Source organism: Rhinoderma darwinii, chromosome 1 (assembly GCF_050947455.1).
Source record: "Rhinoderma darwinii isolate aRhiDar2 chromosome 1, aRhiDar2.hap1, whole genome shotgun sequence".
Taxonomy (NCBI): Eukaryota; Metazoa; Chordata; class Amphibia; order Anura; family Rhinodermatidae; genus Rhinoderma; species Rhinoderma darwinii.
Window position 1 is genome coordinate 169,541,249 of NC_134687.1, and position 17,083 is coordinate 169,558,331.

The 17,083-nt window shown below is 41.0% G+C and overlaps 1 protein-coding gene across 1 annotated transcript in view; it reads left to right on the forward strand.

Annotated features, from left to right (window-relative positions):
• LOC142738186 (bifunctional heparan sulfate N-deacetylase/N-sulfotransferase 3-like) overlaps positions 1 to 17,083 on the forward strand; it is a 365,924-nt gene that overhangs the window by 288,516 nt on the left and 60,325 nt on the right. The window contains exons 7-8 of the mRNA XM_075849744.1: positions 334 to 516; positions 13,499 to 13,595. Coding sequence (XP_075705859.1) covers positions 334 to 516; positions 13,499 to 13,595 — 280 coding nt within the window. The remainder of the gene's footprint in view (positions 1 to 333; positions 517 to 13,498; positions 13,596 to 17,083) is intronic.

Below are 17,083 nucleotides of genomic sequence, written 5' to 3' on the forward strand. Positions count from 1 at the left end.
TTCACATTTTCTCGACATACAGTTTACTTTAAAGCAGATATATTGAATAAGCAAAAAAGACATCATACTATGTTTTACTTGTGGTACAAAGATAAAAAAAAGATTTTAACTGGTACTGTAATAAACATTAAAACGTTTGTAATAGCCTAATACGTTTCACAGTCATTACACTTATAGGTAATTTAAACTGTTCTGAAGATATGTAGTGCAATAAAAGATATGTAAAAATAAAATTGAATTGAGATTTTCAAAACTAAAAATGTACAGCATTACTGTCCCCTGGTGGCATAACAGTTAACTGCAACATTTTGTCTTCTTCATTTTGTATTGCAGATCAGCATCTTCATGACCCACTTGTCCAACTATGGCAATGACAGACTTGGTTTATATACTTTTGTTAATCTCGCCAAATTTGTACAAACTTGGACTCATTTAAAGTTGCAAACTCTTCCTCCAGTTCAGCTGGCTCACAAATACTTCCAACTTTTCCCCGAGCAGAGGGATCCTGTCTGGCAGGTGAGTGCATACAATACATCAAGTACATTGTGTACTACTGAATGGAAATACATATAAGCCAAGATTCTTTTCCCAATTAAGCTTTGCTGTATTTTCTCTACAAATAGAATGTATTCTAATTTCTATTAATACAGCTCACATAATAATACAACGTAGCGTTGGTTTAAATTGGGAATACTGAAATACTTCAATGTAGTTACTGAAATAGTGGAATACAGTCAAAATCCCAGTAGATGTAGTAGCATGGCCTTAGTTTTTAATGTCTTATCCTTAAGCACTTAGAGAAAGAACTACAATCATAAAGCTTCCAATATAAATCACCAACAATGAACACTAATAACTATTATATCCCCTAAAAAATATAAAATAAAATATATATATATATATATATATATATATATATATATATATATATATATATATATATATACATACAAAAAAGAAAGCAGCAGCTCTCACAATGAACCAATGAATGGGTGCCCAGCAAGTAGTCACGATCCTGGACTAAATCATGTGTTCAAAAAAGATCTTGCGGCACTCCAGTAGAAAGTAAAAAAAAACTGTGATTTATTCAGTCAACATCAGCGCAACGTTTCAGTCCCGCAATAGGACCTTTCTCAAGCATGCCTACACACACACACACACACACACACACACACACACACACACACACACACACACACACATATCCCAGGTTGAAGCCTCCGATTGACATGTTTCAAACTAAATGGTAAATTGTAGTCTAAACACCTTTTTTCTCTTTCTTCCCTGTCACTCTCAAAATGTATATAACCATAGTACTGGAAAATAGTAAAAGCATTTATTCAACAGAAAATAAAACAAAAGCCTCCAATATCTAGTCTGTCAATTTTTAATTTATCCTAACTCTCTATTTTTTTAACGCTACTTTAAAGGGGTTTTCCAGAAGCAAAAAATGACATTTAGTTAAACTAAACCATGGAAAACATATAACTTTGCAATGTACTTACGTTTGATCAGATGAATGTAGCGGCGTATCCCATCTTTCGTCACGTGACCGCTTGGTAATCCAAAATTTGCACTTCCTGTGCAGACCCGTCCATTCGTTCCGCTAGCTAACTAACTGTTTCCGGCTTTCACAATGTACGGTTACGTCACAAATGACGTAACTGTACCACTTGTTTCCCCATCTGCTTAGAGCATGCGTGGTTGACACACACTCCACCACGCATGCTCTGTTAAATGATATGGCTGCGTCTTCAGCAGCCGTGTATTTTCCATTGCGCATGCGCACATTTTAACTATTTGGTGTCGGTGTGTAGTGTGACGGCCGTGTCTTCCGTCGCTCGCTCTCTCCTTCTCCTCCTCACAGTGCGAAGTGCATGTGAGGAGGAGGAGGAGGGTGTTTTTTTGCTACCTGTAGGAGCAGAATCCCCAATCCCCGGCCACAGCTGGGGATTCCGCTCCAGGAGAAGTCTCTGCCTTCACTGTCCATATATGGACATAGTGACATCAGGGACTTCTGAAGCGGAATCCCCAGCAATGTGGCCGGGGATTCCGCTTCAGAAGTCCCTACCTTCACTGTTCATATAGGGACACAGTGACTTCAGGGACTTCTGAAGCGGAATCCCCGGCGATGTGGCCGGGGATTCCGCTCCAGGAGAAGTCCCTGCCTTCACTGTCCATATATGCACACAGTGATGTCAGGGACTTCTGAAGCGGAATCCCCGGCAATGTGGCCGGGGATTTCGCTCCAGGAGAAGTCCCTCACTTGACTGTCCATATATGGACAGTGAAGTGAGGGATTTCTCCTAGAGCCGTCCCCTACAGGAAAGTAGGGGGGAGCCATCTATGTGGGATGACTATGTACAAGGGGGCTGTGTAGCACTACCTACAGGGGGCTATGTGGCATTACCTACAGGGGTGCTGTGTGGCATTACCTAAAGGGGAGCTGTGTGGCATTGCCTACAGGGGGCTGTGTGACATTACCTACAGGGGGGCTATGTGGCTTTACATACAGGGTAGGGGTGTGTGTGGCACTACCTACAGGGGGGCTGTGTTGCACTACCTACAGGGGGGCTGTGTGGCATTACCTACAGGGGGCTTTGTGGCACTACCTACAAGGGGGGCTGTGTGGCATTGCTTACAGGGGGCTTTGTGGCATTACCTACAGGGGGGCTGTGTGTCATTCCCTACAGTGGGGCTGTGGCAGTATCTATAGAACGTAGTGTGTGGAATTATCTGCAGAGGCTAGTGTGTGGCATTATCTACAGAGGGCAGTGTGTGGCATAAAATGTACAAATTAAATTCATCCGTTTTCAAAACGGACAAGGAAAAAAACGGATGCAAAATGGGTTAAAATCGGCCGTTAAAAACAGAAGCATGGCCTGGAACGGAACGGATGCAAAACAGCCGAGAAAATGGACCAAAACTGCTGTTTTTATCGGCCGACACTCGGACCCTGTCATGTGAATAGAGCCTAAAGGTAGTTGATGACGCGCCGTGTCTCTACAGAGTCAGAAGCGCTGGCTTAGTAAAGACACAGAGCGTCATCAATCATAGAACACGCTCCCCCTCCTCCTCCCATCTCGTCGTCCACACCTCCTCTTCCTTCACTCTAGGATTTTCTGCGCTGCCTGCTCGCCTTGTCTCTACTCTAACACAACCCCTCCTATGTGTGTGTGTGTGTGTGTGTGTGTGTGTGCGTGTGTGTATATATATATAAATATATATACACACATACACACATACACATATATATACACATATATACACACACACACACACATATATATATATATATATACACACACACACAAAATAAAAAAAAATAAAAAAATATATATATACATATCAATAACAGGATGTGGTTATATTGCTTGACCTGTTTGTGTGTGTATATATATATATATATATATATATATATATATATATATTTAGTAAATAATAGTGAGACACACTTAGGCTTCATGCACACGACTGTAGCCATGTGCACGGCCGTCATTTTCGGGTCGGCCGGCCGCGGAGTGTCACCCGCGAGCCGCCAGCAAATCGCGACCCGTGCACATGGCCACGTCCATTATTTTCTATAGCCGTAATAAGACATGTCCGTTTTTTCTGTGGTACAGGCTCCTGGGCAATGCACGGACCTTGAAAACCACAGTCGTGTGCATGGCCCCAATAGGGCCGCAATTCTCCTGTGGATTTTCGGGGGAATTGCGGGCACAAAAGCACGTTCATGTGCATGGGATCTTACATACATTTCTTGTAAATTATGTAAAAAAAGAAACGTTTTACCATTGTTTGGAGTAGTGTTTGGTGTTTGCTTCACTGTAAGACCTTGTTCATACTGAGTTTTTTTGCAGGCAGAAAATTCTGCCTCAAAATTCCGCTTGAATTTTAAGGCAGATTTTGATCTGCCTGCATGCCGTTTGCCACGTTTTTTGCCCGCGGCCATTGATCGCCACGGGCAAAAACACTGTGAAAAATGCTTTCTTCTTCCCATTGATGTCAGAGGGAGGTCAGAGGAGTAAACGCCCGAAGATAGGGCATGTCGCTTCTTTTTCCCTCAATGGCCGCGGGCAAAAAACATGGAAAAAGGAGTGCAGGCGGTCAAAATCTGCCTCAAAATTCAAGACAAAATTCTCTGCCAGCAAAAAAAACTCAGTGTGAACAGGGCCTAATACAGAATCTCTTGGAACAGATCCAGCAGCAGGTGAGGAAAATGTGCTGACTGGATTGTGTGTACCAAGATGTCTGACATAGGTGGAGTGGGCAGACTTAGGCCCCATGCACACGAACGTGTTTTTGCGACCGCAATTCCCCCGAAAATCCACGGGAGAATTGCGGCCCCATTCTTTTCTATGGGGCCATGCACACGACCGTATTTTTGCAGTCCTTGCACGGCCCGGGAGCCCGGACCGCAGAAAGAACAGGCATGTCTTATTACGGCCCTGTTCTGCGGTCCGGGCTCATTGAAAAGAATGGCGGCGGCCATGTGCATGTCCCACGATTTGCGGGCGGCCTGCGGCTGACAGTCCGCAGCCAGCCGACCCGAAAATCACGGCCGTGCACACGGCTACGGTCGTGTGCATGAGGCCTAACATTTATCAGGCTGTGAAAGGGGTGGGGGAGGGAGATAAGTGCCTGTACTTAGATCAGGGATAGATGGAGGCCCAAAGGATAATGATTATTAGTATGTGTGACAGTGTGCAGGGAGGGAGCTGCCTGTAATTTGTAATTAGAGCAGGGAAGGATCCTGTGAACATAGAGGGGCGTGGCAGTATGCAAATAGTTGAGATGCTTTGGAGGAAGCGGGGGGGGGGGATGCAACTGTCTCCTCAGATGCAGCAGGGGTTCAAGGGTATGGTGGGTTACAAGACAGGAAACAGACAGCAAGGGATGTAAACAAACAGAAAGCGCAGCAGTGATAATGGAGATCAAACAGAAACTTGTTAGAAGTTTAATAGGGGGTATTAGGGAAGGCAAACCAAGGCTGGGGGACACTTTTTCGAAAAACATTTTTTTCCTGGACAACCCCTTTTTGAGTTATAGCTGTATCCTCCAAACAAAAGGTGCTTGTAATGTCTACTTTAAATTGGCATTGTTTTTTGAACGTCCTTTTATTTTTCTATGACGTCACAAGGCTTAGAACTTTAGCAGCAATTTCTCACATTTTCAAGAAAATTTTAAAAGGCTATTTTTACAGGGGCCAGTTCAGTTGTGAAGCGGCTTTTAGGGCCTTATATATTAGAAACCGCCAAAAAGTCACCCCATTTTAAAATCTTCACCCCTCAAAGTATTCAAAACAGCATTTAAAAAGTTTCTTAACCCTTTAAACGTTTCACAGGAATTAAAGCAACGTAGAGGTGAAATTTTCAAATTTCATTTTTTTTTTGCAGAAATTCATTTTTAATCTATTTTTTTTGTAACACAGAAGTTTTAACCAGAGAAACGCAACTCAATATTTATTGCCCAGATTCGGCAGTTTTTAGAAATATCCCACATGTGGCCCTAGTGCGGTAATGGACTGAAGCACCGGCCTCAGAAGCAAAGGAGCACATAGTGGATTTTGGGCCTCCTTTTTATTAGAAAATATTTTAGGCACCATGTCAGGTTTCAAGGGCTCTTTCGGTGCCAAAACAGTGAAAATCCACCAAAAGTGACCCCCATTTGGGAAACTACACTCCTTGAGGAAATTATCTAGGGGTATAGTGAGCATTTTGACCCCGCAGTTTTTTTGCAGAAATTATTGGAAGTAGGCCGTGAAAATAAAAATCGTCATTCTTTCAAAGATAATGTAGGTTTAACTAATTTTTTCTAATTTCCACGAGGACTAAAGGAGAAAAAGCACCACAACATTTGTAAAGCAATTTCTCCCGAGTAAAACAATAAGCCACATGTGGTTATAAACGGATGTTTGGAGCTTAGAAGGGAAAGAGCGCTATTTGGCTTTTGGCGCTCAAATTTAGCAGGAATGGTTTGCGCAGGCCATGTCGCATTTGCAAATCCCCTGAGGGACCAAACAGTGAAAACGCCAAAAAAGTGACTCCATTGAGAAAACTACACCCCTTGAGGAATCCATCTAGGGGTGTAGTGAGCATTTTGCCCCCACAGGTGTTTCATAGATTTTATTAGAATTGGGCAGTGAAAATAAAAAAAATCATTTTTCTTCAATAAGACGTAGCTTTAGCTCCAAATTTTTAATGTTCTCAACAAATAAAGGAAAAAAAGAACCCCAACGTTTGTAAAGCAACTTCTCTGGAGTACGGCAATACCCCACACGTGGTCATAAAATGCTGTTTGGGCACGCGCCAGGGCTCAGAAGGGAAGGAGCGCCATTTGCTTTTGGTGTACAGATTTTGCTGCATTTGGTTTCTGGGCGCTATGTTGCATTTGCAAAGTCCCTGTGGGACCAAAACAGTGGATCCCCCCCCCAGAAGTGACCCCATTTTGGAAACAACACCCTCAAGGTATTCACCTAGGGGTGTAGTGAGCATGTTAACCCCACAGGTGTTTTGCAGAAATTCGTGTGCACACGATGTGGGAGAATGAAAATGGGAATTTTTCCTTAGATACGCCAATATGTGGTGCTAAGCTTGTGCCACCATAACAAGACAGCTCTCAATTATTATGCGGTGTTTCCCGGTTTTAGAATCACCCTACATGTGGCCCTAATCTTTTGCCTGGACATTCGACAGGGCTCAGGAGTGAAAGAGTACGATGTAAAATTGAGGCCTAATTTGGCGACATATAAAGTATTGGTTCACAATTGCAGAGGCTTTGATGTGAAATAATAAAAGAAACCCCTGAGAAGTGACCCCATTTTGGAAACTGCACCCCTCAAGGCATTTATTAAGAGGTGTAGTGAGCATTTTCACCCCAAGTGTCTTTTCCATAAATGATTGCACTGCGGATGGTACAAATTAAAATTTTTCCCTAGATATGCCAATTCAGTGTCAAATATGTCGTGCCCAGCTTGTGCCACTGGGGACACACACCCAAAATTTTTTAAAAGGGTTCTCCAGGGTATGGTGATGCCATATATGTGGAAGTAAACTGCTGTTTGGGCACACTGTAGGGCTCAGATGGGTGGGAGCGCCATTTGGGTTTTGGAGAGTGGAATTTGCTTGGTAATAGTTTTGTTTGGAGTATCACTGTTGTTTCCGTTTATAATGTGGGGCATATCTGAGCTGGGCAGAGTACATCAGGGGCATAGTCAGGTGGTATAATAATAAGGTAAAAAAAATAATAAAATGATCCATAGATGTGTATTACGCTGTGTTCGATCCTTTCTGCACAGGACGGTGTCGCACTGATAAATGTCCTTCCTTATCCCCCTTTTGGTCCACACTCCGCACCTTTGCAGTTTGGGGAATTTTGCCGGGAAAGTGTTGTCCTGGTATAATACGGGCACCGTCGCTTCCAGCAGATATGTTTGGGCCCTCCCCTTCCTGGTTCCCTAATTTTAGTGCCTTGATACATCGCCTTTTGAAACAGAAGAAATGTTCCCCTCGGGCCTTCACAACTGCATATTTTTCTTTCCTGAATTATTGGAGCCTTAACTTATTTTATTTTTTCATACACGTAGTGGTATGAGGGCTCTTTTTTTACGGGACGAGCTGTAGCTTTTATTGGTACATATTGGAGTACATGCGACTTTTTGATCACTTGTTATCCTTTTTTTGGGAGGCAAGGTGACAAAAAAAACAGCAATTCTGGCATAGTTTTTTAGTTGTTTTTTTTTATACAGCGTCCACCATGCGTTATAAACTACATGTTACCTTTATTCTGCGGGTCAGTACGATTATGGCGATACCAAATTTATAGAACTTTTTTATAACTTTTTACACAATAAAATTACTTTTGGAAAGAGAATGTATTTTTTCTGTCGCCAAGTTGTGAGAGCCATAACTTTTCAATTTTTTCATCGATGGAGCTGTGTGATGGCTTGTTTTTTGCAAAACGAGGTATAGATTTTATCGGTACCATTTTTGGACACATGCGACTTTTTGATCACTTTTTATTTAAATTTTTGGAAGACAGTGACCAAAAAAACAGTAATTATTGCAGTGTTTTTGAGGTTTTTTTTTTACGGCGTTCACTGCACTGGATAAATAACATAATATTTTTATAGTTCAGGTCGTTACGGTCGCAGCGATACCAAATATGTATGGCTTTATTATTTTTATCTATAATAAATGACTTGATAAGTGAAAAAGGGCGATTGTGTTTTATTTTATTACTTGAAACATTTATTGTATGTTTTACAACTTTTATTTGTACTTTTTTTACACTTTTTTTACACTTTTCTTTAGTCCCACTAGGGGACTTGAATGTCCAACTGTTTGTTTGATGTTCTAATACATTGCACTACCTATGTAGGTAGTGCAATGTATTGGAACTGTCAGTTGTTCACTGACAGCAAGCCGATCAGGCTCCGCCTCTGGGCGGGGCCTCATCAGCTTACGTAATGGCAGACAGGAGTCCATTGTTAGGGCTCCTGTTGCCATAGTAACAGTCGCCAGCCTTGCCATCGCATGGCAAGGCTGCCGATTTTCTACAAACCTCTAGGATGCAGCGATCACAATGGATCGCTACATCGAAGGGGTTAATGCCAGGAATCGGAGCTAGCTCCGGTTCCTGGCGATAGATCGGGGTGTCCGCTGTAACATACAGCGGACACCCACTGCTGATGACGCCGGCTCAGCTTGTGAGCCGGAAGCTGAGGCGGCGCCATCTTGCCGATGGTACCAGAAGCCTCCTGGGCCCCGCCGACGGCAGGGCATAGGAGGATTCCATTACAGGCTGATCGGGAGGTAAGCAGTAGCCCTTCGATCACCTTTGCAGCCACCGGCAACCCAGTGAACACGTTGCTGGGGTGCCGGTGGCTATAAACTCCTCACATGCTGCGATCTCTATTGAACGCAGCATGTGAGGGGTTAATCGGTCGGATCGGAGGCTAGCTCCGGTCCTGCCCGATACCTCAGGGTGCCAGCTGTAACATACAGCTGTCACCCGGCGGTGATATCGCTGGCTCAGCTCCTGAGCCAGCTTCATCTCCATGACATACAGTAATGTGAAAATGCGGTAAGACACCAGTTTTAATGATGTTACTGTACGTGATCCGGTGGGAAGGGGTTAAGGATCTCAAAAGCCTGGACCGCCTCCGGAGGCCAGTGGAGGAGATCAGCACCTTTGCGAGTAAGGTCCGTAAGAGGTTTAGCGATGACCGAGAAGTTAGCAATAAATCTCCTGTAATAATTAGCAAACCCCAGGAAGCACTGTAAAGCCTTCAGGGAGGCAGGTTGGACCCATTCAGCCACAGCCTGAACCTTGGCAGGGTTTATGCGGAATTCGTTAGGAGTGAGGATTTGACCCAAAAATGGTATCTCCTGCACCCCAAACACACATTTTTCAATTGTTTTCCCGAAGGGCCTGGAGCACCTTCCTGACATGCTCAATGTGGGAGGACCAGTCCTAGGAAAACACAAGTATATCATCAAGGTACACTACAAGAAATACCCCCAGGTAGTCTCTTAAAATCTCATATATGAAATTCTGGAAGACCGCGGAAGCATTACACAACCTAAAGGGCATGACAAGTTATTCGAAATGACCTTCGGGCGTGTTAAACGCAGTCTTCCACTCATCCCCTTCTCTGATTCCGAGAAACTAGACCCAACAATCATGCAGGACCGGGTAGACTACCAAGCTTGTCACAATCAGATAAACAGTACTTAAAGTTTTTATTACAAATAGGATAAAATCAAGATCCACTTATGCTTTATATCTAAAAACATCTACAGATGTATATACTTCCACTTTGAGAAGACAACTCAATGACATGGTTTTGAACGGATGTGTAGTCGTCAAAAAAAGGAAATGAAAATTTTTACTAGGATTAGTGATACTGCATACCTGAAATGTGGAGTATGGTATTGTGGAGTGATGATGCTAAATTTGAGAAATTGGAAATAACAAAAGGTAATATTTATGCCGCTAAAGCAATGAAAGACTCTTGGGATCATTTTTACAACCATCAGTCAAGCATGATGGAGGATCAGTACAAGTTTTGGGGATGACAATATCTGGAGTTGGAGATTACTTCATAATTGAGGGCATCATAAATGCTGATAAGTGCAAACACTTTTATTACACCATGTAATACACTCTGGAAAATGTTTGATCGGAAAAAAAATTATTCTACAGCAAGACAACTTCCTCCACACACACTGTGGTGGAGAACAAGACACACTCAAACAAAGAAGCTGTTAAAGTGTTTTCAGAATATTGAACTAGAGTCCACCTCAGATTTTTAGACCTCAACATCATTGAATGTGTTTGGGAATATTTGGATACAATCTTTTGCATACGCAGCACTCTCTTTCACTCTTAATGTGAGGGGTGGTGCATGTTCTGCTGGACGCATTGCCAAGGACCTAATAACGTCCCGAAAATTTAGAAAAGAGGACATCACGCAAATAGTTGTATGCAAAAAGAAGTACAAATTTTATTGAAGCTTCAGTGTCACAGAGAACATAAACAACGTTTCAGACCTCAAAGGTCCTTTATCAGATGTGATGTAAAAGACAACAACATATATATAAGTCATGTGTATACTACATAATAAACAAAAATCTTCATGGTAAAGAGATGTGAAAATTATATTCAGCCGTTGGGTCTTCTGAAGATAGGTAAGGTTCTTGTGGTCTGTGAATAATAGCATTGGATGAGCTGCGCCCTCTAGTAGGTGTCTCCACTCCTCCAGAGCCAGCTTGATGGCCAGTAACTCCCGATCCCCAATCGAGTACTTGCGCTCTGCGGGAGGAAAAATCTTGGAGTAATTGCAAGAGAAGGAAAACAGGGTAAAAATTAAAAAAAGGACAACAATTTGTGTTGCAACCACTGTGCATAATAAAGTCATTCAAGTTCATATACACCTGTCTGGATAACATCAGTATTGTTCCATCAAGCACATCTCAAGAGCGATTAAATATGGCAAAAAAAAATAGACCTCCAGCAATGGTACGACATTCATAGAAATAGAGGCAAACTTTTTTTATGTGAATACAGCCACAGACGCATAACTGTATGTAATAGTATTAAAAAAACAAAAAACATGGGAAAATAAAACCACACATCTTCTTACTGGACCTTGCTGGAGTGCTGCAATCTCTTTTCTTGTATGGTATTTTTAGATATGGATTAAGCTCTAGTTGCTTTGCACCACTTTATTACACGAGTGCTGCTTCATTTAAATCTTTTTTGTATGTAATAGTAATTATGTAGTAAGAACATAAGCCTGCAGCACCATATACAATGAATAAACATCAGCCTCCCTGGATATTAAGGTAGATGAAAAATAGGCATGAGGATAATATATCTAGGTATCTTGCAATAGAAAAGTTACCTGGATGATGAGTGAGGCAAGGGTTGGCTGGGTAGTCAGTGTACTACTACATCTTGACACCCCGAAATTTTGGGTAATTAGATAGTAGGGTGAGTTTATGGCACTGACTTATACGTTGTTTGTTCTGTATTACATCACAGCTTGATAAAAGTCTGAAATGTTTTTTGTTTTCTGTGACACTTGAGCTTCAATAAAATTTGCACCTCTTTTTACATACAACTATTTGTGTGCTGTCCTATGTTCTAGATTTTCAGAGATTATTTTGATGTGAGAAACAGAAAGTCCCCCCAACTTCTCAAACTGAACTTTGGAGGTTTGTAAAATTCATAGCAATTTCTCCAAAAATAATGGAAGTTGTACTAAAGGCAAAGGGTGAACATAGTGATTGAACATATGAAATCCTTAAACATTTTATTTTATATTTACTTGTTGATTCTTCTGAGTAATTGTATGGTAAATGTATGTTTTCTGTTTTTAAGACTTAAAGGCTATGTATCCTTTGTCAAGATTTTTTTTTCCTATTAAATCAACGTTTTAGGTGATTTAAAAAAAATAATTAAAATGGACTTTTATTAAGAATTTTATTTTGTTTTTTTCTGATACAGCGTCTATGTATCCACTATTTATTCTATGAGCCAATTCTGTCAGTTCCGCTGTACTGGTGGCTTGGTTGCAAGTGGGTCCTGCATGTGTCAAACACATAGGACCACCATAACATCAATCACATTTAAGTTTTTCAACTTAAAGTAGATGTGATCGATATTATAGTGGCCGTGTGTGCTGGACAGCTGACCTGATGGAATCGGTTCCTTGCAAACAATATAGCTTCTATGTATAAAGGATACATAAAAGTTGCATCAAAATAACAAAACCAAATTTTGAATTTAATTTTTTTTTCAATTACCTAAAACATTGATTTAATAATAAGTAAAAAAATTAAAAAAAAAATAAAAAAAGCATGAAAATGTGTACATAGATTTTAAAGGAGTATATCTACCTATAACATTTATTGTCTATCCATAGGATGTTTTTTGTATCTCCCATAGATTATAGTAAGAATATGCATAACCTCTACTCCATTCCTCAACATTTTTACAGGTTTGTTGTGGCGGACATTTTCACAAAAGTGATAACAGGAAGTGCAGCCATATCGGTTGTCACTTTAATATTACTGTAACTTTTCCGATACTGATGGTAAAACTGAACATTTTGTTATTGATATAACATGATGACAGAATAATAGTTTGTATTCTTTCTGAAAAAATAATATAAAATTGTCCCTTTAAAGATAAAAGCTGTTTAGATCCTCTTACCAGAAAAAATTAGCTGAAAAGTAAAAATGCATTTTTTTACTATTATTGTCAAACTTTAAGCCTAGAAATTCTAAAATAGTAAAAATGCTAAAAAAAAAAAGCCCAACGAATAAAAACGTTACAGCCGTTTAACTAACGAGTGCTAAAAATTGCTAAACGGTGTCTGGTCCTGAAGGCTCAAAATAGCCCGGTCCTGAACCGGTTAAGGGATGGGATATATTAGGCAGCAAGTGAACAGTCAGTTCTTGAAGTTGATGTTTTGTAAGCTGTAAAAATGGGCAGAAATAAGGACTTTGACAAGGGCCAACTTGTGATAGCTAGACAAGTCGTCTAGCTATCATAATTTGACCAATCACAAAACTACAGGTCTATGGTGTGCTCCCATTAATTACATAACAAAAATGTTCACATTTGCATTAGGGTATCGTTGCAAATTCTATCACATTTGACAGCAGGAATAGAGCAGCCTGCGGCGCTTTTCTCCCTGTCAGAACGACAGACACCATGACGGAAACCTGGTAGATCCTATTGTAAGTCAATGAGTGTTTACAAAATCCGTCGCACAACGGTTCCACCACTGTGTTGTGGCTTTGTTATGAACAGAAGCCACAACACAGTTGTGATCATAGCCTAGTTTTATCTTTTTTCTGCTTTTGCCTTTTATTTGGTTCCCATAATATATTATTGAAAAATCATTGCAATAAGCAATCAACTGCAAAAAGTTATTTTTCATTCAATATTTAAAAATATGATAATATTTCTTAAATATATTTTATAGAATCCCTGTGATGACAAACGTCATCGAGACATTTGGTCAAAGGAAAAAACCTGTGATCGCCTACCGAAATTTCTTGTTGTGGGACCTCAGAAAACTGGTGAGGATTTTTTTTTATATATTGATTTAAAATATAAATGTAAAACATATAATCACATAATTTTCTACCTTGAAAGCATTGTTGAGAGATATGTATAGAGTCTCCAAGCGAACATTACCCTGAAACACTGAAGCTTTTCATATTATGAATATTAAATGGGTTAACTAGTAACACAGGACAGATTTTAAGGGTTTTTCCTACATATACATTATACCTTAAATATTTGGGTGGGATGTTCCATCAGTAGATCTTTATGTAATGTTGCAAAATATTTACGTGCTTCTTACAAATTGATGTGATCTTTACTATTTGTGATAATGTAGCTTTCCAGATTAAGAAGGTGTGGAATATATAGAGTGCATTTGTTGATATCTATTTATGACATTATAATCCTACGAAAAGCATTGTTTAATTTATTTATTTAAAGAGGCTCTGTCACCAGATTTTGCAACCCCTATCTGCTATTGCAGCAGATAGGCGCTGCAATGTAGATTACAGTAACGTTTTTATTTTTAAAAAACGAGCATTTTTGGCCAAGTTATGACCATTTTCGTATTTATGCAAATGAGGCTTGCAAAAGTACAACTGGGCGTGTTGAAAAGTAAAAGTACAACTGGGCGTGTATTATGTGCGTACATCGGGGCGTGTTTACTACTTTTACTAGCTGGGCGTTGTGTATAGAAGTATCATCCACTTCTCTTCAGAACGCCCAGCTTCTGGCAGTGCAGACACAGCCGTGTTCTCCAGAGATCACGCTGTGACGTCACTCACAGGTCCTGCATCGTGTCAGACGAGCGAGGACACATCGGCACCAGAGGCTACAGATGATTCTGCAGCAGCATCGGCGTTTGCAGGTAAGTCAATGTAGCTACTTACCTGCAAACGCTGATGCTGCTGCAGAATCAACTGTAGCCTCTGGTGCCGACACGATGCAGGACCTGTGAGTGACGTCACAGATCTGCACTGCCAGAAGCTGGGCGTTCTGAAGAGAAGTGGATGATACTTCTCATCAGAACGCCCAGCTAGTAAAAGTAGTAAACACGCCCCGATGTACGCACATAATACACGCCCAGTTGTACTTTTACTTTTCAACACGCCCAGTTGTACTTTTGCAAGCCTCATTTGCATAAATACAAAAATGGTCATAACTTGGCCAAAAATGCTCGTTTTTTAAAAATAAAAATGTTACTGTAATCTACATTGCAGCGCCTATCTGCTGCAATAGCAGATAGGGGTTGCAAAATCTGGTGACAGAGCCTCTTTAATATGTACTGGGGTACGTTGGACCTACCTTCTAGGTATGCAGAAAAATCACCTGTCTAAAATTAATTGCATTATAAATTCTGCATTTATATTTGCACGTAGATATCAAACCATCTAATGAACTAGGTTGGGCGGGTACGCATGGTCACTGGTCTGGGGCACTTCCCTCTTGAATTTTGACTTATCCCTCTATATTTATTTAGGAATACCAGTTTTTTTACCCCATATCCTATATTATATGCACTTTACTGCTTCATCTATTTTGATTTGCTGATTTCATTTATTTAACCGTGTCTGGTGTTTTGTGAAAACTTCTTTCCGCTTTTGTTTGCGACCAGATTTTTTGCCCTGCATACTCACCATTGTTTTTTATGTGATTTGTACTGTGTCTTTTTTATACTATTTGTATTTGGCTTTTAATGTATCTCAATAAAATTAATTTTACTTTTATTCCTATGGTTAAGCATGCAGTTTCTCTATTGGTTCTATATAATAGACTTTGTGAAATAACCCCAGCAGTAAAATAACCGCTTTCGGTGCTTAAATGGATTGTCCGGGGACCAAAAATTGCATTGCAATAATATATCTATGTGAAACGAAGTAAATTACTTATAAACTTTAATTTAAAATTCTGTACTAAATGGTGCAGTTCAAACTTTGTGAATTGTTCCCGGAAGTGCTGGAGCTTTTCTAATAATGATGACGCTCTGACAAGGCCCCACGTGACAAGGGCTTGCTTCATGTGCTGTTCATGAACAGGACCGCAATGGGCTGTCACATTGCCTATTGCTTGAGTCCCAAGCAGAGCATCAGCTAGCGCTTTGCTCAGGACTCCAGCACTGCTCCCGACGTCCATATTTGGTCAGTTCAGGGTTTTCCTATCACTGGAGTCCCCGAGCAGATGCTCTGCCTGGGGACTCCAGCACTTCTGTCACTGTCACTGTCCATATATATGGACAATGAGGTCGGCAGCAGTACTGCAGTCCCTGAGCAAAGCATCAGCTAATGCTCTGCCTGGGGACTCCAGCACTTCACTGTCACTGTCCATATATGGACAATGACGTTGGCAGCAGGACTGGAGTTCCCGAGCAGAGCATCAGCTGATTCTCTGCTTGGGAACTCCAGCGATAGGAAACCCCTGAAGTCACTGACCATATATAGACAGTGATGTCGGGGGCATAGCTGGAGTCCCCGGGCAGAGCATCAGCTGTTGCTTTGCTCGGGGACTCCAGTACTGCTGCCGACGTCACTGTCAATATATGGACAGTGACAGTGATGTGGGCAGAAGTGCTGGAGTCCACAGGTAGATCATCAGCTGATGCTCTGCTCGGGAACTCCAGCGATAGGAAAACCCTGAATTGACCAAATATGGATGTCGGGAGCAGTGCTGGAGTCCCGAGCAAAAGCGCTATCTGATGCTCTGCTCGGGACTCAAGCAATAGGCAATGTGACAGCCCCTTGCGGTCATATTTACAAACAGCACATGAAGAAAGCCCTCTGTCACATGGGGCCGTGTCGGAACGTCATCATTTTTAGAAAAGCTCCAACACTTCCTAACCGACTTTTTTGATGACTTTTTATCACATTTTTTTAAGGCAGGATTCACAGAAAACACCAATTTTCCATTGTTTTTTTATTTTATTTTTTACGGTGTTCACCGTGCGGGTTAAATAATATAATAGCTTTATAGTTGGGGTTGTTACGGAAGCGGCGATACCAGATATGTGTGACTTTTTTACTTTATTTAGTTTTTTTAATAGTAAAGCATTTTGTAAGGGGAAAAAGTGGGTTATTCATTTTTTTTTCACTTTTTTTAAATTAACTTTATTAAACTTTTTTTTTACTTTATTACTAGTCCCACTAGGGAACTTTTAATATGCAATCATCCGATCGCTTTTATAATACACTGCAATACGTTTGTATTGCAGTGTTACTGCCTGTCCATTTAAAACGGATAGGCATCTGCTAGGCCATGCCTCTGGCATGACCTAGCAGGCATTCACTACAGGCAGACCTAGGGGCCTTTATTAGGCCCTCGGCTGTCATAGAAAACACAGACACTTCTTATATTATCGCCGGGTGTCGGTGGGAGAAAGAGGGAGCTCACTCCCTCTCTCCAAAACAACTCAGATGCAGCGTTCGCTATTGAGCGCCGGATCTGAGGGGTTAAACGGGTGGGATCGATACTGATATCGATCTCATCCGTTCGAGCAGGGATGCCCCTA